This window comes from Mobula birostris, chromosome 5 (assembly GCF_030028105.1).
Source record: "Mobula birostris isolate sMobBir1 chromosome 5, sMobBir1.hap1, whole genome shotgun sequence".
Lineage (NCBI taxonomy): Eukaryota > Metazoa > Chordata > Chondrichthyes > Myliobatiformes > Myliobatidae > Mobula > Mobula birostris.
Window position 1 is genome coordinate 180156831 of NC_092374.1, and position 24118 is coordinate 180180948.

A 24118-nucleotide genomic window follows, 5' to 3' on the forward strand; every position below is an offset into this window, starting at 1 on the left:
TTCCTTTTTTTTTATTTTCTTTATTTAAAATTTTAACTTAACTTTAACAGACACACATTTCCTTAGTGTAATAGTTTTCTTTTCTATATTAGTTTATCACGTATTTCATTGTATTGCTGCCGTAAAGTTAACACAGTTCACGACGAATGCCGGGGACCATTGAATCTCATTCTGGACCTTTCCCAGTCACTTCCTCCGGCAGCTCATTCCTTCAGCACTGTCCACTATGACTCGTACCACCAAGCCAATTTATTACCTAACTGGCTAGCACACGCTCAATCCTTATGTGATCTATCCTTCTGGAACAGCCTCCAATCTGGGACCTCGTCAAAGGTCCATGAAGATGATATGAGTCATATCGCACTCGGCAGACCCAGATCACTTCTTCAAAAAAAAACTCAGTCACATTCATGAGATATGATTTTCCCCACACACGCAATGCCATACTGAGCAACCCAAATCCTTGCCTTCCCACACTGATGCTGGGCTCACTGGCCTGTGGTTTCTTGGCTTGCCCTTACAGTATTAGGCACCCTTCAGTCACCCCGGCCCCTCTCTGTGTGGCTAATGTATTTACAAGCATCTCCAACAACACCCAGCAATTTCTTCTCTGGCTTCCAACAATGTCCTCAGATACATTTGGTATGAACGAAGAGAATTTATCCTCCGTGATAAATCTTAACATGTTTTAAATTTGCCAGCACCACCTCATTGTCAGTAGGATCATGGATGATGAAGTACGATGGTTAACACATTCTTTTATTAATCTCTCTATACTACCCATAACCACATCCACAAACTCATGTTTGGGCACATCCAGAATCAGACAAGTCTGCAATCTCATACGTCCACATCTGAAATTCCACGTGGTCACAATGGGACAACTCAGCAATACCACATGTGCATCTCACATATCGCTAATCCCACACACATGTAATCCCAGGTGTAACACATGGCTCGAGTAACTCACGTTCATCTCGGGGAAAGTGCCGTCTGCCCCGCCAAACTGTGCACTCATGTTTATGTAGATGCTGTGTAATACACCCCGGATCAAACCCACAATGCAGAATATCAGACAGTACACACAATATATGATTAAATAATTACACTTTATAACTCTTATCTTGTGGTCTCATGAGACCATGGATTTGCACCTTGGAAGGTTTCCAGGGCACAGGCCTCGGCAAGGTTGTATGGAGACCAGCAGTTGCCCACGCTGCAAGTCTCCCCTCTCCACGCCACCGATGTTGTCCAAGGGAAGGGCATTAAGCTTGGCACTGGTGTTGTCACAGAGCAATGTGTGGTTAAGTGCCTTGCTCAAGGACACAACGCGCTGCCTCAGCCAAGGCTCGAACTAGTGACCTGCAGATCACTAGACGAACGCCTTAACCACTTGGCCACGTGCCTGTAGTGCTACACATCAGCAATATGCCAAATCTACAATCTGACACATTTGTAATTGTACATTTCTGACATCTGACAGGATACACACTCTTTTGTTGTCTCTGTGTTGGACAGTTCTGGCTGTTAATGTGATTTCTCTGCTCTAGTACAATCTGACTTGCTGGAGATGTCCATAACACCAGCCTTCCATTCCAGTTCCAGAAGGAAACATGCAGAGGTCTTCTCAAATCAAGGAGCGTTGGCTTGGAATGATGAGCTGGTACAGCCCTGGAGTCTCTTGGTCCTCATCCTAATCGAACCACCAGTCTGGGGAAGCAAAATTGGTCACATCAGATCCAGGGTCAACTGCACTTTTCCATCCCACCTCCCTCAGACCCGCCCTCTTCCACTCTACCTGCCCCATCATCCCCCTCCTCCCATACCGGCACTCCCCGGTAACCTTCGAAGCAGACAGCGAAGTACATCCATGACAGACACAGTACAAATATGTACTGGGGCAGCCCGCAGGTGTTGATGTGCTTTCAGCACTCACATACCATGTCCCCAACCTACTAATTCCGATCTGTACACTTTTGTAATGTGGGAAGAAACTGTAACATCCCAAGGAAACCCACACGGTCACAGGGAGAACGGACAAACTCCGCACAGACAGCCACGTAACTGAACCTGTGCAGCTGGCCCTGAACAGCATTACACTTACCAGTACACTAGCATGCTGCCACTGATACTCTCCTGCATCAGAACCTTCCCCTACCCCCACAGACCCTCAGCTATACCTTCCCCACACCCTCCCTGCTCCCTCTGCCCAGTTCCCTTCCCAGCCATACCTCGCCTTCTGCAGCTGGCACCGATAATGAAGATAATGATGATGGAAATGGCCCTGATCCCGAAGAGTGGAATCCAGCACAACCCACTGAAAATGCTGGAGCTACTGAGCAGGTCAGGCTGTATCCAAGGTTGAGTTCCCTGCACTGGGGAAAGAATCAGAGAGGGTGTCTGAGACACAGGCCCCACAATCACACAGGGTACACTGCCCCGTGTGGTAACATTACAGGGCACGCTGCCCCGTGCAGTAATGCCATGGGGCACACTGGCCCGTACTGTAATATCAAGTGGTACAGTACACTGTACAGTAATATTACAGGGTACACTGCACCATATGGTAATATTACAGGGCACACTGCCCTGTACTGTAATAATACAGGGCCCACCGCCCTGTACTGTAATAATACAGGGCCCACCGCCCTGTACTGTAATATTAGAGGGTACATTGCTCTGTACTGTAATAATATAGGGTACACGGCACAGAAAAAGTAATATTACAGGGTACACGGCCCTGTACTGTAATATTACAGAGTACATTGCACTGTATTATAATAATACAGGGTACACTGCACTGTACTGTAATAATACAGGGTACACTGCCCTGTACTGAAATATCACAGGGTACACAGCACCATACTGTTATATTACAGGGTACACTGCCCTGTACTGTAATATCACAGGGAACTCTGCCCTGTGCAGTAATCACCTCGGATACAACTGCCACTGCTCCGTACTGTCCCCTGTCGCAGGATAAACCAAGCCCTGCTCTATCCTGTTCCTGGATACCAGGGATTTGACCTCACTTTGAGCAGCGGCAAACTGGAGATCAGAACCCTGAGAAGACGCAGCTCACTCAGGCTTGCCAACTGAGTCGAAAAGCTAGCGACTCATGGCAGTTTAGTGCTTTGAGCAGTGGCCTATCAGCATTTGGGATAGATTGGCAAGAACAAATTAAATTAAGGCAGGGGCAAGCAGAGTGGCCACTGTTAGAGTGGTCACATTTTAGCTCTTCAAGGCTTCATCAGGTGAGGCTTCAGTCAGAGAAGGCAAAAAAGCTGTAGATAGAGTTTCCACCCCCACCCCAACAGTTTATTGTTCTTCCTTCTTTACATTTGCTCAGTTAGGACAGTAGAGATGCCAGGCAGAATAGTGACATGCTCCTCTTGAGCGGTGTGGGAAGGCAGGGAGACCTCCAGTGACCCTGATGACAAGTGCATCCTGCTGCAGTTTCTAGCAATCCGCATTGAGGGGTTGGAGCTGGAACTGGATGAACTCTGGATCATTTGAGAGGCTGAGGGGGTGATAGACAGGACTAATAGAGAGGTAGTTACACTCAAGGTGCAGGACACCGGAAACTGGGTGACAGTCAGGAGGGAGAAAGGGGCTAAACAGCCAGTACAGAGTACCCTGTGGCATCCCCGTCAACAACAGGTATATCTCTTTAGATACTGTTCGAGGGGTTGACCTAGCAGAGGAAAGTCACAGCAGTCAGGTCTCTGGCACTGAAACTCAAATGGGAAGGGGTGGGGGGAAGAAGAGGCAAGCTGTGGTGACAGGCGATTCATTAGTTAGGAGAACAGAAAGGAAGTTCCGTGAACGAGAATGAGATTCTCGGATGGTATGTTGCCTCCCGGGTGCTAGGGTCTGGGATATCTTGGATTGAGTTCTCAGCATTCTTAAGTGAGGGGATGAATAGCCAGAGGTTGTGGTCCATGTAGGTACCAATGACAGGGGTAGGACGAGTGACGAGGGTCTGCAAAGTGAGCTCAGGGAGTTGGGAGTTGGCAGACCTCCAGGCTTGTGATCTCAGGATTGCTACCTCCACCACGTGCTACTGAGGCCAGAAATAGGAAGAATATATAACTTAATATGCGGCTGAGGAGCTGGTGAAGGAGGCAGGACATTAGAGCTTTGGATCATTCGGCTCTCTTCCAAGGAAGCTGGGTTCTGTTTAGAAGAGATTGTTTGCACCTGAACTGGATGGGGACTAATATCCTAAAGGGGAAGTTTGCCAATGCTGCACGGGAAGGGGGGCGGGGTGCTAAAACTAGAGTTGTAGGGGGATGTGAACCAGAGTGCCAGAGCAGATAGTGCAGAGATTGTGGAGATACGTTGTTATTGAGACCTCAGATATAGTCAGGAATCAAAAGATTAAACATGATGTGACTAATGTTCTGAGCTTGTATATTTCAATGCAAGAAGTTTATAGGAAAGGCAGATGACTGCAGGGCTTGGATCAACATATGGAATTATGATAAGCTAGCCATTAGTGAGACTTGGTTGCAGGAGGGGCAGGACTGCCAGCTCAATATTCTGGGGTTCCATTATTTTAGATGTGACAGAATGGTGGGGGGGATTAAACAAGGAGGGGTGGCGTTATTAGTCAGGGAAAATATCAAGGCAGTGCTCAGTCAGGACAGACTGGAGAACTCATCTAGTGAGGTGTTGTGGGTGGTACTGAGTAACAAGACTATATAAATATGGCTATATTACAGATCACCCAACAGTCTGAGGGATTTAGAGGAACAAATTTGTAGAGAGATCGCAGACTGTTGCAAGAAATATAAGATTGTTTTAGTAGGTGATTTTTAACTTTCCAAATATTCCTATACTGTAAAGTTACTAGATGGGATAGAATTTGTCAAATGTCGTAAGGAACGTGTCCTTAATCAGTACATAAAAGTCCCAATGAGAGAGTGTGCAATACTTGACCAGCTATTAGGGAATGAGACAGGGCAGGCGACAGAAGTTTGTGTAGGGGAACACTTTGCATCTAGTGATCATAATGCCATCTGCTTCAAAGTCAATATGCAAAAAGACAGGTCTGGTCTGCAGATTGTGATTCTAAATTGAAGAAAGGCCAAATTTGATGGCATCAGAAAGGATCTGGCAAGTGTGAATTGGGACAGGCTATTTTCTGGTAAAGGCGTGATGCCTTGAAAAGGGAAACCCTTAGAGTAGAAAGCTTGTATGTGCCTGTCAGAATAAAAGGTAAAGATAACAGGGCAGGGTACCTTGGTTTTTAAGAGATATTGAGGCCCTGGTTAAGAAAAGCAGGTATAGACAGGGAGGAACAAATGAGGAGCTTATGGAGTACAAGAAATGAAAGAGAACACCTAAGGAAGAAATTGGGAAGCGTAAAAGAAGGCAGAAAGTTCCTCTGGCAGATAAGGTGAAGAAGAATCCCAAGGAATTCCACAGAGCAAAAGAGGTGGGGGAGATCTTAAATGAATTCTTTGCATCTGTTTTTACTCAGGAGACGGACACAGAGTCAATAGAAGTGAAGCAGAGTAGCATCAACTTTATGGACCCTGTATAACCCTGTATAGATTACAGAGGAAGTTGTGTTTGCTGTCCTTAGGGCAAATTGTCCTGTCCAAGGCCGAAAGAAGCTGCAGAAGATCGTGAACGTGGTGCAGCACATCACAAAAACCAATCTTCTGTCCTTGGACTCACTTTACACCGCACGCTGTTGGAGCAGTGCTGCCAGGATAATCAAGGACACAACCCACCCAGCCAACACACTTTTCGTCCCTCTTCCCTCCGGGAGAAGACTCAGGAGCTTGAAGGCTCGTACGGCCAGATTTGGGAACTGCTTCTTTCCAACTGTGATAAGACTGCTGAACGGATCCTGACCCGGATCTGGGCCGTACCCTCCAAATATCCGGACCTGCCTCTCGGTTTTTTTTGCACTACCTTACTTCCCATTTTTCTATTTTCTATTTATGATTTATAATTTAATTTTTTTATATTTACTAATTTTTACTGTTTTTAATATTTAATATTTGTAATCCAGGGAGTGGGAAGCGCAGAATCAAATATCGCTGTGATGATTGTACGTTCTAGTATCAATTGTTTGGTGACAATAAAGTATAAAGTATAAATTAAAATCCCCTGGCCCTGACAGGGTGTTTCCTCAGACCCTATGGGAGGCAAGTGCTGAAATTGCTGGGGCCCTAGGTGATACATTTAAATCATTCTTAGTGACGGAGAGGTACCAGAGGATTGGAAGATAGTCAATATTGTTCTGCTGTTTAAGAAAGGTTCTAAACAGAAACCAGGAAATTATAGGCCGGTGAGCCTGACATCAGTAGTGGGAAGGTTATTGGAAAGTATTCCAAAGGACTGGATATATAAGTATTTGGATAGATATGGACTTACTAAGTATAATCAGCATGGTTTTGTGCATGGTAGGTAGTGTCTAACCAATCTTACAGAATTTTTTGAGGAAGTCACCAGGAAAATTGATGAAGGCATTGCAGTGGATGTTGTCTACATGGACTTTAGTAAGGTATTTGATAAGGTCCCACATGGGAGGTTGGTCAAGAAGGTTCAGTCGGTTGGCGTTCAAGATGAGGTAGTAAATTAGATTAGACATTGGCTGTGGGAGAAGCCAGAGAGTGGTAGTATACAGTTGCATCTCTGACTGATGACCTGTGACTAGTAAAGTGTTGCAGGGATCAGTGCTGGGTCTAATGTTGTTCCTCATCTATACCAATGATCTGGATGATAATGTGGTTAACTGAATCAGCAAATTTGCAGATGACACCAAGACTGGGTTGTAGCGGACAGCGAGGAAGACTCTCGGTACTTGCAATAGATTACAGGCCATCTGGAAAAATGGACTGATGGAATTTAATGCAGACAAGTACGAGGTGTTGTACTTTGGTAGGACCAACCAGGGTAGGCTTTATAGAATGAATGTTAGGGCACTGAGGAGTGCGGTAGAACAAAAGGATTTGTGAATGGAGACCACAATTCATTGAAAGTGGCATCATAGGTAGATAGAGTCATAAAGAAAGCTTTTGGCACATTGGCCTTTGTAAATCAATGTACTGGGTGTTATGTTGAAGTTGTATAGGACGTTGGTGCGACCTTATTTGGAGCATTATGTGCAGTTCAGGTCACCTACCCACAGGAAAGATGAACTAAGGTTGAAAGAGACAGAAGATTTTCAAGGATGTTGCCATGCCTGGAAGATCTGAGTTATAAGGAAATGTTAAATAGGTTAGGACTTTATTCCTTGGAATGTAACAGATTGCGAGGAGATTTAATAAAGGTATACAAAATTATGAGGGGTATAGACAGGGCAAATGCAAGCAGGCTTTTTCCACTGAGGTTAGGTGGGACTACTAAAGGTCATGGGTTGAGGGTGAAAGGTGAAGAGTTTAAGGGGAATATGAAGGGAAACTTCACTCAGAGGGTGGTGAGAGTACGGAATGAGCTGCCAGCACAAGTGGTGTATGCAAGATCGATTTCAATGTTTAAGAGAAGTTTGGATAGTAGGGATAAGAAGGGCTATGGTCCCTGTGCAGGTCGATGGGAGTTGGCAGTTCCAATGGCTCAGCATGAACTAGATGGCCCGAAGGGCCAGTTTCTATGGTCTGCTTTTCTGTGACTCTACCTGAGTATCTGAGGATCTCCCCCAGCACAACTCTGGGACCCTCAGACACCTCGCCCCCACTCTCTACTGCCCCACTCGCGAGCGCACACGTGTGTTCTTGGACCCTCCCCCATGGCAACCGACCAGCTCACCGTAATTCCAGATGATGGGATCCTTCAGTCCGCTGTGCCCCACCTGACAGGAGAACGATGCCGGGTCCGCGGGATCAATCTGCACCCACTTCCGGATCTGGTATGTGCCATTGTGATTGGGCAGGAGCCCAGTGGAGTGGGCCTCAGGGAGGATGGTCCCATTCTTCCACAGGGTCACCTCAATGGATGAGGGGCGGAAGCCAGTGGCCAAGCAGGAGAGGGCGCTGGTGTCGGCTGACAGGGTGAAGGTCACCTGGGGAGGTTCTGAGGGGAAGGAAGATGGGTGAGTGTTGATTCTATAGGGATAGAGACACCCCCAACCAGAGAGACAGAAAGAGAGAAAGAGACCCCAAAGAGGGGGAACATGGTGGAGTCCATCACACACACACACAGATCGATAGAGACCACCCAATCCTATCTCTTTATGATACTCTAACGTGCACGCACGCACACAACTGGAGACAATTTCTCATCTCTGCTCCCTGAACCCCACACCCTCACATACCTCTCACTCCTGCCTCGCCCACACCTTCTTCCTAACTGCCCCCCGTCACCCCTTCACCCCCCCCATTCACTACAACCCACCACCCTCATCAGCGATGTTCAGTTCCCTACCCCAATATCCCGGAATTGCAACCTCCCCCGACCACTCACCCACTCGCAGTTGCTTCCTTCCGTAAGCCAGGAACTTCCTCAGCCACCGGACACAGTCCACCTTCAGGAAGTACTTCCATTTCCCAATGTTGACCATGTCCTGATCCCACTGGTGTTTAATTCTCTCTGCCCACATTACAAATGCGTCCCACTCTGTGTGGTCCTTGTCCAGGCTCAGCAGGTCGTCTCCATCCCAGCTGTACTGAGTGAAGCCTTTCGTGGTCCCATTCTCCCTCAGGTCACAGCCAATCACCTGCTGGAGTGTGTGGATTTCTGTCAACAACATAAGAAGTCGGCGAATGTTTAACGAAACTCATGGTTCTTGTTCTGTGTTCAGAGAAGCACACGTGTCCAGTCAAAGGACCCTTAAATAAATGAGACCATCTGTATGGACTCACAGAGCTAGAAAAAGGCCTTTCAGCCCATCACATCTATGCTGATGTCTCATCCCGCTTAAGTTCATTTTACCCAGGGTATCAATACTTTGTGCAGCAGGAGCACAGCACATGAAAAACACAATGGAGATAGTTTAACATGTACTTGAATTAACATAAATTATGCACCACTAAACATAAGGACACTTGTACAAGCTGATGGAGAAAAGAAATACAGTCCTCTTGTAGATGTCCTTGATGGTGTGAAGGGCTGTACCTGTGATAGAACTGGCTGAGTTTACCTCTCTCTGCATCCTCTTGTGTTCCTGTGTACTGGAGTTCTTTCATACCAGGCAGTGATGCTTTCCACCGTACATCGGCAGAGGTTTGTCAGAGTCTTTGGTGAAGTGCAGAATCACCTAAACTTTTAAGAAAGGAGGGACATTGGCATGCTCTCATTGACGGTTGCGTCTAAGTGCTGGCTTCAGGATAGACCCTCTGAGATGTTGCTTCAATGACCCTTCACCGTAAGCCTTTCGGTGAGGACTGGTGTGTTCCCAGTACTTGGTCCATAACTGAGTTCTGCCTTACAATTCAAGTGCTCACCCAGAGAATTAATGTTGTGGACAGCTAACTAATCTATTAATTGCATGCCTAAACTAAATTAATGCCCTCTGCCTTCACAACAACCGAATCCTCCAATTCCCAGCACAATCATGTACCTACGAAGAGTCTCTTCAGCAGCTCCAGTATTTCTGCCTCCGTCACCACTGCAGGCAGTGCTTTTCAGGCACCCACCACTCACCATGCACATCTCCTTTCAACTTACCCCTCCCACTGGGAATGCATGCTTTTCGACCCTGGGAGCAAGATGCTATCTGTCTCTCTGTTTATACCTCTTGTAAACATACAGTAAATCAGGGCTTCCCTCTGCCTCCACTGTCCAGAGAAAACAACCCAAGTTTGTCTCACCTTTCCTTACGGCACGTGGCCTCTAATCCAGGCGGCATTGTGGCAAACATCTTCTGCGCCGCCTGCCAAGTCTCCATATCCTTACCACAACAGAGTGACTGCAACTGAATCTCCTGTAATTTGCACTGCCCCAATTTCATACCCTCCTGCAGGGTCTACACTTCCCCTTATCTATAGCTCTCTTAAAACTTAAGGAACAGTGATCTCCATTGCTTAAACGTTTTCCCACAGAAAGGTCAGTCACCTGACCAGGCTGATTTTGCAGCCTTGGATGCCATATATCCCCTCCTTTAGTTGGACTATTTACACTTACTTAAGGACCCATCCCCAGTTGTCCCTAACAAATAAACCCCATGCACTAAGGAGGTCCCCGTTTATATTGAGGAAACTGAAGTAACTCCCAACAACAAAACCTTTTGTTTTCCCGTCTTCCCTGAATCTGCCCGCATGCCTGTTTCTCAACGGCTATTGAAGGGTCTGTTGTTTGTTGTCCCATTAGGTTGCTTGCACCTTTCTTATTCTGAGTTTTATTCCTATACACTCAGTGGCCACTTCATGAGATATGTCTTGTACCTCAGACAGGAGTGCTGCTGCTGTATCCTAACCATTTTAGGGTTTGAGGAGATGTGTGTTCAGAGATGCCCTTCTGTAAGCCACTATGGTAACACATGGTTAGGGTTACTGTATCCTTCCTTTTCTGCTTGAACCTGTCTCAACAATCTCCTCTGACTTCTCTCATTAACAAGGCAATTTCAGTCACAGAATGCCTCCCACTGGATGTTTTCTGTTTTTCACGCCATCCTCTGTAAACTCTAGAGAACGTTGTGAGTGAAAATCCCAGGAGATCACTTTCTGAGATACTCAAACCATCCAGTCTGACACCAACAATCATTCCACGGTCAAAGTCATTTAGATCACATTTCTTCCCAAATCTGATGTTTGATCTGAGCAACAACTGAACCTTTTGACCATGTCTGCATGCTTTTATGCATTGAGTTGCTACCACATGATTGGCTGATTAGATATTTGCATCATTAAGTGTACCTAATAAAGTGGCAACTGAAGTTAGACTCAGTGGGTGAGCCCTCAGTGATGTCCCCTCTGAACACTCTGCTGTGATATTGTCCCCGATTAATATTGCAGCTCTTGGCCCTCCTTTACCTTCTCATTCTGGCTTCTCGCTCATGATGGAAGGGTCTTGGCCCAAAATGTCAACCGTTCATTCCCTTCCGTAGACTCTTGCTCTCATTGACCTCCCATTCTGTTATGATACACACCCAACTGCTCCAGCTTCCGACATTTAGACCTCTAACTCTCTGGAATACGGCTAGCTGGCGCGGCCCCTTTAAGAGTTCAGGACTATCCTGCTAACTGGCAATCACAGTTTGGGCACCAAGAATTCAGTACTTAAAGAGACCTGAACCGAGGTTCAGTGCTCAATGGTGAGCCTAACTAGAAATATTGTCTAGCACAGCCCTTCTCAACCTCCTTGCCCTGGAGAAACCGTTGAAATAGTTTTCAGATCTCAGGGAACCCCTATGTAAAAATTATTATATCTACAGCTCACGGTACGTTAGTGTGATCAGTAATTTGTAGATATAATTATCCAAAAGTAATAGTCAATGCTCTTTTGAATAGAGAATCAATTTTTCGCCAACCTTTCTTAAAAATAAAACAGGTAATTAAGCTTAGCCTACCTTTCTTGAAATTAATCTCTTTCTTTCCCTTTCACAAATTTTAAAAACTCATAAGACAAACATAATGAATTTCTGTTAAATAACTGGCTTAAGCCAAAATGGGACTTAAATTTTCCTAAAGGTAGGCTCGGTAGATTTAATTTAAATAAAACTTGTAAGTTGCTTTTAATTAGTGCTACTTACAACATGAAAATTTATTGACAATGTTGAATGGTAAAGTTACTAAAAACTATAAGCCAAAGCAGTATGAATAAAAATATAGCCTAAGACACAATTGTACACAGGACTTTGAAAAAACATTTTCTTACTAAGTGACAGATATAGGCCCAGCATGTGAAACCCGTGCTTGTTGTTTGCCATAGACTAGGCACAATGGAATAGGACAACCTGGACCACCAGTCCATGAAGGCCCCATTAATAAGCAGCTTTCATTGCAAAGAGGCACTTTTTTGTGTCTGTTGTGGTAAATAGTGCAGTGAAATGACTCAGAAGATTGTAATTCTTCATCATTAACCTTATCAGAATTGTCCGTAGGCCTAGGCCTAGTATCCTCCTCTTCCATCTCACACCTTCTCTTCAAAAATTGGCACATTGGACTGTCTTTAGAATAAAAAGTTCCCTCCAATTTTCTACTACACCTGTAGAGTCTGTTCACTCCCATAAGTCAGTCGTCGGCGCACAACAGGAAGCTGGGGGACGTAATTCGGAAGGGAGAGCACTGCCATACTGGGCTGAGAGCTCTCCAACGTGATTGCCAATGGTGCTGCTTAGTCACTGCCCACCACTCCGAGTGCTAGCATCATGCGTCGCATGAAGTTCAGAAAACTATGTTTATTTTTAATCATGATCTCTCGCAGAACCCCCAACAAACTCCCAGGGCACCCTGTAAAGATTCACGTACTGACGCATGCTCCGTAACCTTACCACTAATATCCCTGGCGCTAAAGTAAACACATTTCCACCCATTCATTCCATCGTCTCCATTACCTTGCTCCTGAATTACTGCTCATCTACCTTCCAGTCAATCCCTCCATCTTCTGACTTGTTGCTCTGGTTTCCCCTCCCCACCCCAAGAAAAACAGTTTAAATCTTCCAGAGTAACACGACCAAACTTCCCAGCCAGGATATTAGTTCCCGTCCAGATAAAGAGCAGGTCATCTCCGCCACAGATGCTCCAAGTATCAAAAAAAGTTCAAGGTCTCTCGAATGTCCCACACCTCACGCAGGCGGGAGAAGGAAGAAAACCCTCCCTGCCATGCCCGACCACAGTCCGACTCTGAGTTGTCCGAAAACCTCGAGCCTCTGATCGGCCCTCCGACACCGAGTACCGAGCACCATCTCTATCCGAATGGTTCGACCTCAGTCTCGGTCGCCAGCAGCAGACAAAGCCGGGGATTTTGGGGCCTTCCCTCTGGAGATTCTCGATCACAGAGTAGCAGCGGCAGTGAACTGGCATTTCAGAAATTTCTCCAGATGTTCCTCTGTGCTTTCACGTCTGTCTCCATCAAATCAGAATTGTCCACGGCCCCTATTTAACAGAAACGATATCATTTCACCGGAGAGCTGCGCGTGCTGCCATCTTCTCCTCCCGCTTATGGTGGGGAGGCTAAACACAGCTCCAAAGCCATGATTTAAGTTTGCTGGTGACACCACAGTCACCGGCCAGATTGGAGGTGGTGATGAGTCCCCATATAGGATGAGGCTGAAAATCTGGCTGAGCGGTGCCACAACAATAACCTGTCACTCAGTGTCAGCGAGACCAAAGAGCTGATTATTGACGTCAGGAGGAGGAAACTGCAGGTCCGTGAGCCCGTCCTCACTGGGGGACCGGAAGGAGAGGGCCAACAACTTTAAATTCCTCAGTGTTATCATTTCATAGGATCTGTCTTGGGCCCAGCAAGTATGTGGAATTATGAAGAAAGCACACTTAGAAGTTTGTGAAGATTCGGCATGAAATCTAAAACTTTAAAAAACTTCAATAAATGTATGGTGGAGAGTATATTGACTGGCTGCATTATGGCCTGGTATGGAAACACCAATGCCCTTGAATGGAAAGTCTTACAAAGAGTAGTGGATATGGGCCAGTCCCTCATGGGTAAAGCCCTCCCCGCAAACGAGCACATCTACACAGACTGTTCTTGTAGGAAAGCAGCACCCATCATCAAGAAACCTCCCACAGCCCAACCAGCCATGCTCTCTTCTTGCTGCTGCAATTGGGAAGAAGAGTCTGGAGCATAGTTCCCTCTAAGCTGTGCGCGTGTGCGCGCACACACGTTTTTCAACCAGTGCACAAAGGAAATTAATGCACGCACAAAAGGTTACTTACCTAAAATAATGTAGTAGTTAATAATTATACTTATTGAAACTAATCTTTTAGCTAACTGTTTCTGTTACCTAGTTAGTCGGTTTTTCAAATACCACAATGCACGTCACTAATTTACGTCACCTCACCTTTCCTGTTCCGGTTTGTACAGCTGCATCACGGCGGCAGCCATCTTTGGCGGACAGTGTTCATATCGTAAAGTTTACAAAGATCTGTTTCAAACCCTGTAGATAGCTTACTTAGTTTTTATTGGAAAAAATATTGATTCACTATTTCGAATTCAAAAGAAGTGAAGGGCGTGAAGCACAAAAGAACTGCAAATTTGTTTAAAGTTGAATGGCTTAACAAAATAGTAGAAACTGTTACACCAAAAGCTCATGAGGTCACGAACATTCAGCTATGAGAAATATTTATGTGCGATTCGGAAACTGGAGTTATGTTTGTATTGTCGTGATGCGAAAGTTGCTGGAGAACTTGCTAGTGGGAAGAAGTGGGATGATATTTGGAAACTTGACTTTTTGAAGCATCATTTGGCAAGTAAATCGCATTTGGACGGTGTACAAAAGCTCAGGCAACAGAACCTGTCATTACCTGTTACAGGAGTGCTACGCATGTACGATTGAGTGTAGATGAGCGAGAGCGAAAACCATCAAACCCAGAGGAGACCAAAGTTGAGGTACAAGAATGGTCAGCCTTTGATTTCTCCGCAATTGCAGATTCTGACTTCACATTAGGCGATGAACAAGTTAATGCCTTATGTCTAAAATATCATGATTTTCTGGCTGAAAATATTGTAATAGTTAGACAGTTTAATGATTTCAAATTTTCCGTGCAAGAAAAAATTAAATCCAAATTGATTTCAAACTTTGCTCAGATGGTGGCACTTGTACTTCAAAATGAACAGCTTTGCCACCTTGCACAGTTGATGGACATTGGGGGAACCTTTCTTGCATCTAGTGCGGACTGTGAGCGAGATTTTAGCCTAATGAATCAACTCAAAAACAAGCTGAGAAACCGTTTAGGTGAATGTCATTTGATATGTTAATGAGAATCAAAAGCTATCAATGCCATGGAAGTTCTATTAGTCGCGATAGAGTTTACAAAGAATAGGTAAATGCCAAAGACAGGAGAGAGAAAAAAATAACTGAGTGACTTAAATATGATAAAAATTAAATATTTCCAACCTGATGGCATGAACATTGACTTCTTTAACTTCCGTTAATGCCCCTCCGCCTGTTCGTACCCCATCCCTTATTTATTTATTTATTATTATGATTTTTTTTCTTTCCCTTTTTTCTCTCTTTTTCCTCCCTCTGTCCCTCTCACTATAACTTCTTGCCCATCCTCTGGGCTTCCCTCCTCCCCCTTTCTTTCTCCCTAGGCCTCCCATCCCATGATGCTCTCCCTTCTCCAGCCTCGTATCCCTTTTGCCAATCAACTTCCCAGCTCTTAGCTTCATTCCCTCCCTTTCCTGTCTTCTCCTATCATTTTGGATCTCCCCCTCCCCATCCCACTTTCAAATCTCTTACTATCTCTTCTTTCAGTTAGTCCTGACGAAGGGTCTCAGCCCGAAACGTCGAATGTACCTCTTTCTATAGATGCTGCCTGGCCTGCTGTGTTCACCAGCATTTTTTGTGTGTGTGACTTCAATATGTATGTTATTTCGTTGTTATTCTGTGCAGTTTTATGTCAAGTATTTTGTAAACCTACATAAACTATCCCACCAACACACATCAAAGTTGCTGGTGAACGCAGCAGGCCAGGCAGCATCTCCAGGAAGAGGTACAGTCGACGTTGCGGGCCAAGACCCTTCGTCAGGACTAATTGAAGGAAGAGCTAGTAAGAGATTTGAAAGTGGGAGGGGAGGGGAGATTCAAAATGATAGGAGAAGACAGGAGGGGGAGGGATGGAGCCAAGAGCTGGACAGGTGATTGGCAAAAGAGGTATGAGAGGATCATGGGACAGGAGGCCCAGGGAGAAGGAAAAGGGGGAGGGGGGAAAACCCAGAGGATGGGCAAGGGGTATAGTCAGAGGGACAGAGGGAGAAAAAGGAGAGAGAGAGAAAGAATTTGTGTATATAAATAAATAACGGATGGGTTATGAGGGGGAGGTGGGGCATTAGTGGAAGTTAGAGAAGTCAATGTTCATGCCATCAGGTTGGAGGCTACCCAGACGGAATATAAGGTGTTGTTCTTCCAACCTGAGTGTGGCTTCATCTTTACGGTAGAGGAGGCTGTGGATAGACATGTCAGAATGGGAATGGGATGTGGAATTAAAATGTGTGGCCACTGAGAGATCCTGCTTTCTCTGGCGGACAGAGCATAGGTGTTCAGCAAAATGGTCTCCCAGTCTGCGTCGGGTCTCGCCAATATATAGAAGGCCACATCAGGAGCACCGGACGCAGTATATCACCCCCGCCGACTCACAGGTGAAGTGTCGCCTCACCTGGAAGTACTGTTTGGGGCCCTGAATGGTGGTAAGGGAGGAAGTGTAAGGGCATGTGTAGCACTTGTTCCGCTTACAAGGATAAGTGCCAGGAGGGAGATCAGTGGGGAGGGATGGGGGGGACGAATGGACAAGGGAGTCGTGTAGGGAGCGATCCCTGCGGAAAGCAGAGAGTGGGGGAGGGAAAGATGTGCTTAGTGGTGGGGTTCCGTTGGAGGTGGCGGAAGTTACGGAGAATCATATGTTGGACCCGGAGGCTGGTGGGTTGGTAGGTGAGGACCAGGGGAACCCTATTCCTAGTGGGGTGGCGGGAGGATGGAGTGAGAGCAGATGTGCGTGAAATGGGGGAGATGCGTTTAAGAGCAGAGTTGATGGTGGAGGAGGGGAAGCCCCTTTCTTTAAAAAAGGATGACATCTCCCTCGTCCTGGAATGAAAAGCCTCATCCTGAGAGCAGATGCGGCGGAGACGGAGGAATTGTGAGAAGGGGATTGCATTTTTGCAAGAGACAGGGTGAGAAGAGGAGTAGTCCAGATAGCTGTGAGAGTCAGTAGGCTTATAGTAGACATCAGTGGATAAGCTGTCTCCAGAGATAGAGACAGAAAGATCTAGAAAGGGGAGGGAGGTGTCGGAAATGGACCAGGTAAACTTGAGGGCAGGGTGAGAAAGCAGGATCTCCCAGTGGCCACACATTTTAATTCCACATGTCATTCCCATTCTGACATGTCTATCCATGGCCTCCTCTACTGTAAAGAGAAGCCACACTCAGGTTGGAGGAACAGCACCTTATATTCCGTCTGGGTAGCCTCCAACCTGATGGCATGAACGTTGACTTCTCAAACTTCCGCTAATGCACCACCTCCCCCTCGTACCCCATCCGTTATTTATTTATATACACACATTCTTTCTCTCTCTCTCTCTCCTTTTTCTCCCTCTATCCCTCTGACTATACCCCTTGCCCATCCTCTGGGTTTTTCCCCCCCGTCCCCCCTTTTCCTTCTCCCTGGGCCTCCTGTCCCATGATCCTCTCATATCCGTTTTGCCAATCACCTGTCCAGCTCTTGGCTCCATCCCTCCCCCTCCTGTCATCTCCTATCATTTTGGATCTCCCCCTCTCCCTCCCATTTTCAAGTCTCTTGCTAGATCTTCCTTCAGTTAGTCCTGACGAAGGGTCTCAGCCCGAAACATCGACTGTACCTCTTCCTAGAGATGTTACCTGGCCTGCTGCGTTCACCAGCAACTTTGATGTGTGTTGCTTGAATTTCCAGCATCTTCAGAGTTCTTAGTGTTTACATTTTTAAATAAACTGTCCCATGTGTGCATTCAGTGCGCACATACATTTGTCACAGGAAAAAGATTTGCACAACATAAGATTTTTGCGCACACTGACTACTAAAAATTAGAGGGAACATTGGTCTGGAGCCTCAGGACCCAAAACACTATGTTTAGAAACAGTTATTACCCCTCAGCCATCAGGTTCTTGAGCAAGAGGGGATAACTTCACTCAACTTCACTCGCCCCATCACTGAACTCTTCCCACAAACTGTAGACTTACTTCCAAGGACGTATGATAATGTACATGTACTTTGATAATAAATGTAGTTTGAACTTTTAAATTTAAAATACATGTTGACAACATCTACCACCCTGCCCTTATCAATCCTCTTCAAAAATTAATCACATTTGTGAAGCAGGATTTTCCACACACACATCCATGTAAATTACCCTTTATCAGTCTTTACCTTTCCAAAACCTGGTAGATCCCTCATTATTGCCTTATGTCTACTGGCACCTTCCTTGTTGTAATGTAGATATATTACAACACCCCATTGCTCATTTCCCTTCACTCATTAACTTCCAAAACATTCTCCGCAAATACAGATGAAAAATATTCATTTAGCACCTTGGCCATCTCCTGTGGCACTTCAGAATGATGACCACACCGAACCTAAAAGGGACTATGCTGTCCTTGGTTAGCCTTTTGCTCTTTTACTTCTAGAATCTCAGTAAATTACCTCTATTTGTGGTGTCAGTCTGCTACTGAAGGAGAATTCCAGATATTTGTCACTTCCATTCTGAATACTTATAGAAGTACATATCCTGACATTCAATATTAGTCACCCCATAATTTTTTGGGGGAGGGGACACGTGTAACCTAAGGGCCTGTGTCCTATGAGACAGTCTCACAACACTTGGTTCAAATAGACCACCATGAGTGGCATTGGTGCCTCATTAACTGGATAACACGGTGAATGTACTGATGGGCATTGTGCTCACTCTGAATAATTTTATGAATAAAAGTTAATTTTGAAATTAAAACCAAGTTGTCTGCAGGTTCAATTCTTGCCCGTCACTCCGCCACGTTTGAAGCACTGACCAGCCACTCACTTAAATCTAATCACTGGGAAACATGTGTTGACTGATTTGATGCAAAGATTCAACCCCAATTTATAAAAGTCACGCTGAAATTAAACTAGTCAGATAGGGACTCACCACCCAACTGATTGGTCAAAGACGTTATGAAGAGAATAAGTTTTTTCTGGGTCCTCTCCCACTCCTCAGCAAGTGACAACTTCTTCTGCCATTCGGCCCCCTCGCTCTTCACCATCCACTGCTCCTGGGGAACCAGCTTCCGCTTACTGTCGTAAACCACAAACTGGACACTATCCACATTGGTGACAGCCACTAACTGTGGAAAATCCGGAATCTCAGTCACGGACGTCAGGAGAATTCGGAGAGAGTGAGATTCTGAAACAAAGAGAGAGGGGAAAATCAGGGCACAAAACAAGGTAACCTATCGCAGCCGATACAATGCGGAGACAAAGTCACAGGCTGGTTCCTTACTGGGTTCCATTATCCCCGTCTGCTGTCAGCCTCCTAACACAGGGAAGTAGTCGATGATTTCCGTGATCCCGCCTGAAGCCCTTGTGCTCCAGTGGTCAGTTTGTTGGAGACGAGACGTAACATAACATCACAATAGGGAACATGTCACTGGGGCAATGACACAGCCTTATCCGACGTTGGTCTTCACAGAGGTTGCTGTAGGTCGGGATGCGCACGCACACGCTCAACACACAGATCGTCACACATATTCCTGTTCCAATTAGACAGGGAAGTTATAGTGGGGTACAGGAACCATGGTGTACAAAGGCTGGAATAAATCTAGTCAAGAAGAAAAGAAAAGCTAACAAAAGGTTCAGAGATTTAGAGATCTAGAAGATTATAAGGCTAACAGGAAGGAGCTTAAGAAGGAAATTGGGAGAGCCAGAAGGAGCCATGAGAAGGCCTTGGCGGGCAGCATTAAGGGAAACCCCAAGGCATTCTACAAGTATGTAAAGAGCAAGAGGATAAGACGTGAAAGAACAGGACCTATCAAGTGTGACAGTGAGAAAGTGCGAATGGAACCGGAAGAAATAGCAGAGGTACTTAGTGAATACTTTGCTTCAGTATTCACTGTGGAAAAGGATCTTGGTGATTGTAGTGATGACTTGCAGCAGACTGAAAAGCTTGAGCATGTAGATATTAAGAAAGAGGATGTGCTGGAGCTTTTGGAAAGCATCAAGTTGTATAAGTCACTGGGACCGAATGAGATGTGCCCCAGGCTACTGTGGGAGGCAAAGGAGGAGATTGCTGAGCCTCTGGCGATGATCTTTGCATCATCAATGGGGACGGGAGAGGTTCCAGAGGATTGGAGGGTTGTGGATGTTGTTCCTTTATTCAAGAAAGGGAGTAGGGATAGCCCAGGAAATTATAGACCACTGAGTCTTACTTCAGTGGTTGGTAAGTTGATAGAGAAGATCCTGAGAGGCAGGATTTATGAACATTTGGAGAGGCATAATATGATTAAGAATAGTCAGCATGGCTTTGTCAAGGGCAGGTCATGCCTTACGAGCCTGATTGAATTTTTTGAGGATGTGACTAAACACATTGATGATGGTAGAGCAGTAGCTGTAGTGTATATGGATTTCAGCAAGGCATTTGATAAGGTACCCCATACAAGGCTTACTGAAAAAGTAAGGAGGCATGGGATCCAAGGGGACATTGCTTTCTGGATCCAGAATTGGCTTGCCCACGGAAGGCAAAGAGTGGTTGTAGACGGGTCATATTCTGCATGGACGTCGGTGACCAGTGGTGTGCCTCAGGGATCTGTTCTGGGACCCTTACTCTTCGTGATTTTTATAAATGACCTGATGAGGAAGTAGAGGGATGGGTTGGTAAGTTTGCTGATGACACAAAGGCTGGAAGTGTTGTGGATAGTGTGGAGGGCTGTCAAAGGTTACAGCGGGACATTGATAGGATGAAAAACTGGGCTGAGAAGTGGCAGATGGAGTTCAACCCAGATAAGTGTGAAGTGGTTCATTTTGGTAGGTCAAATTTGATGGCAGAATATGGTATGAATGGTAAGACTCTTGGCAGTGTGGAGGATCAGAGGGATCTTGGGGTCCGAGTCCATAGGACGTTTAAAGCAGCTGCGCAGGTTGACTCTGTGGTTAAGAAGGCATACGGTGTATTGGCTTTCATCAATCGTGGAATTGAATTTATGAGCCAAGAGGTAATGTTGCAGTTATATAGGACCCTGGTCAGACCCCACTTGGAGTACTGTGCTCAGTTCTGGTCGCCTCACCACAGGAAGGATGTGGAAGCCATAGAAAGGGTGCAGAGGAGATTTACAAGGATGTTGCCTGGATTGGGGAGCATGCCTTGTGAGAATAGTTTGAGTGAACTTGGCCTTTTCTCCTTGGAACGACAGAGGATGAGAAGTGACCTGATAGAGTTGTATAGGATGAGAGGTATTGATGGTGTGGATCGTAAGAGGCTTTTCCCCAGGGCTGATATGGTTGCCGCAAGAAGACACAGGTTTACTATGCTGGGGATTAGGTACAGAGGAGATGTCAGGGGTAAGTTTTTTTATGCAGAGAATGCTGAGTGCGTGGAATGGGCTGTCGGCAACGGTGGTGGAGGTGGATACGATAGGGTCTTTTAAGAAACTTTTGGATAGGTACATGGAGCTTAGAAAAATAGAGGGCTATAGGTAAGCCTTGTAATTTCTAAGGTAGGGACATGGTCGGCACAACTTTGTGGGCCGAAGGGCCTGTGTTGTGCTGTAGGTTTTCTATATTACAATGTTTCTATACACAAATACACAAGCACGCTCACACACATACCCTCATCCTCAAGCCCCTCACCACCGACACCCTCCCCTCTCAACGTGAAGTGGAAGTAACAAGCTGCTGTAACTGATAGGGGTGGGAGGGCTGGTGTCCAATCAGAAGTAGGTTGTGTGTTACGTGTCTCGGAGTGTTGCGAGGATGAAGTTTTGAGTTGGAATATGTTAATTAGAATAAAAGAGCCAGTCAGGGCCCTCTGTCCGCTGATGTTAAAGTGAAAGTTGAGTTTATTTTCATCCGCACAAGTACGGGTGAGCTCAGTTGCAGTGACAAACTTAATTCCAGCAGCATCACGGGCAGATAGCATCCGAGACGCAAGCTTCACAAGAAAGACACATACATATATACATACATACACACACACACACAGATTATGCAAAAAGAACATAATTAGAACAAGAAAACACATACAGACAGACATACACACACACACTGGTCCACTGACCTTCTCCACTCCCTCTCCCCATTTCTCTTCCCCACGCACGCTCCGGTTTCAAGCTCCATTTCGATGGTCAGCTCGTCTCCGTTCGGACCCCCTGTCATTCACCCTAGCATGACAATCCTAACTCCCCCCCTCGCTGTCGGAGATAAACACTTTGCTCAGCCTCTGAAACCCTCCCACCCTGTCACCCACCTGCGGAGGCAGCGTCGCACAGGAAGGCCAACACTATCAGCCCCACCACTCTGCGAGAACTCGTCCGCTCCATATCTGGTACCCAGATTGTCAAGTGTAACTACTGAGGTTTGTATCCAATCAGAAACGTCGCCAAGTGGCGTGTCACCAGTCTCCGGGTAAAAGAGTGCTGAAGAAGTTTCCCAGTCAGAGGCTTGAACACCCGATGTGTTTCTTGCCAAATATTCACGCGTATTTATGCACAAGCGCAATGTAAAACTTACTCGCAGCGATGACCTGTTCGGCTTGTCACCGAATAAACTTCCACATACATTACCTGTAGAAAGTGTACTGACTGGCTGCATCACGGTCTGGAACTGCGAACGCGCGGGTGCAAAGCAGCCGGAAAGAATACGCAGCCCTGTATATCACGGGCACGAAGCTAAAATTGGATGCATCGGTATCGCAACTGAGTAAAGACATGAGGGAGACGTGAGAAAGGAGCTGGCCAAAGTTGTTTGGAAGCGGACACTGGCAGGGATGACGGTAGAGCAGCAATGGCTGGAGATTCCGGGAGTAACTCGGAAGATACCGTGTCAGTTCATCCTAAAGTAGTAGTATTTTAAAGGGCGGGTGACTTACCCGCGACTGGCAAGGGGAAGCCAAAGACAGCACAAAACCAAAAGAGAGGGCATAAAATATAGCAAAAAATAATGGAAAGCTAGAGTATTCGGAAGCCATCTAAAAAGCAATTCCGTTATGAAAAAGCAACACACTATCTGCAGATTTTCTCGTGTTAAATTCTGAAAAAGGAAACGGAAGAGATTATGGAGCCATTAGCAGTGATAAAACATAGAATATATTGCATACAGTTCTGATTGCCCCACTACAAGAAGGATGTTGAGGCTTTGGAGAGGGTGCAGAAGATGTTTAGCTGGATGCTGCCTGGATTAGAGGGCATGTGCTTTCACCAGAGGCTGGGTATGCCCTATCTCTGTTCTCAAAGGATGAACCTCTATTCCCAGGCCGTATCTTCTGGTCTTACACTTCCACCGTAGGAAACATCCTCTCCACATCCACTCTCTCAAGGCCTCTCACCGTTTGATAGGCAGCAATGAGCTGACGACTCGTTCTTCTGAATTCTAGTGAATGCTAACCCTGAGCCATCAAACGCTCTTCATATGACAAGCTGTTCAATCCTGGAATCATTTTCATGAACCTGCTTTGATCCTCTCCAGCTTCAGCAAGTCCATTCTAAGATAAGAGCTCACAATACTCCAAGAGAGCCCTCACCAATGCCTTATAAAGTCGCAACATCACATTATATCCTTGCTGTTAAGATTCTAGTCCTGGGGTGTACCCCATCTGGTTCAGGTGATTAAATTGCTTTCAGACCTTTCAGTTTCCCAAGAACCTTCTCCCTAATAATGGCAACTTCACACACTTCTGACCCCTTACATCTAGAAATTCCACCACACTGCTGGTGTCATTCACAATGAAGACTGGTGCAAAATGTTCAGTCCATTCACCCCACATTTCCTTGTCCCCCATTACTACCTCACCAGCATCATTTTCCAATGGTCCGATATCCACTCTCACCTTTTACACTTTATATATCTGAGGAAACTTTTGTTATCCTCTTTAATCTTATTGGCTAGATTACTTTTGTATTCTATCTTTACCTTCTTAATTAACTACTTTTTTTTTTAAGTTGCCTGCTGTTGGTTTTTAGAAGCATCCCAATCCTAACTTCCCACAGATTTTTCTCTATTGTAGCCCTCTGTTTAGACTTTATATTGATTTTTAGTTCTCTTGTTAGCTACGGTTATGTCATCTTGCCTTTAGAATACTTCTTCCTCTTTGGGATGTATGTATCCTGTGCCTTCGATCATCTTCCTTCAGCCATGACTCAGTGATGGCTTCAACATCACACGTCAACCTATAACTGCGCTACAAGCACACATATCTACCTTATTCCATATACTGCACACATTCAAATATAACACCTTCAGTCCTGTATTCATCCTTTTCCATTTTGTCTGCCTTTTACATTGCAACTCATCCCATTGTCTACAATTTTGCCCCATCATCAATCTCTCATTCCTAGGAG

At 45.7% G+C, this 24118-nt stretch overlaps 1 protein-coding gene across 5 annotated transcripts; it reads right to left on the minus strand.

Moving 5' to 3' along the window:
* Positions 1-24076, minus strand: LOC140198094 (class I histocompatibility antigen, F10 alpha chain-like). Of its 5 annotated transcripts, none has more exons than XM_072258986.1 (6): positions 22030-24076; positions 18721-18975; positions 8419-8691; positions 7765-8028; positions 2232-2375; positions 1-1710 (listed from the first exon to the last, which is right to left on the minus strand). In XM_072258986.1, the coding sequence occupies exons 1-6, from the start codon at positions 22100-22102 to the stop codon at positions 1694-1696; spliced, it is 1026 nt and encodes a 341-aa protein (XP_072115087.1). In that variant the 5' UTR covers positions 22103-24076; the 3' UTR covers positions 1-1693. The 5 variants fall into 5 exon arrangements, with proteins under 5 accessions (XP_072115087.1, XP_072115088.1, XP_072115089.1 ...); XM_072258987.1 differs by lacking the exon at positions 22030-24076 and adding an exon at positions 21841-21998; XM_072258988.1 differs by lacking the exon at positions 22030-24076 and adding an exon at positions 19072-21794.
* Positions 24077-24118: the final 42 nt, after the last annotated feature.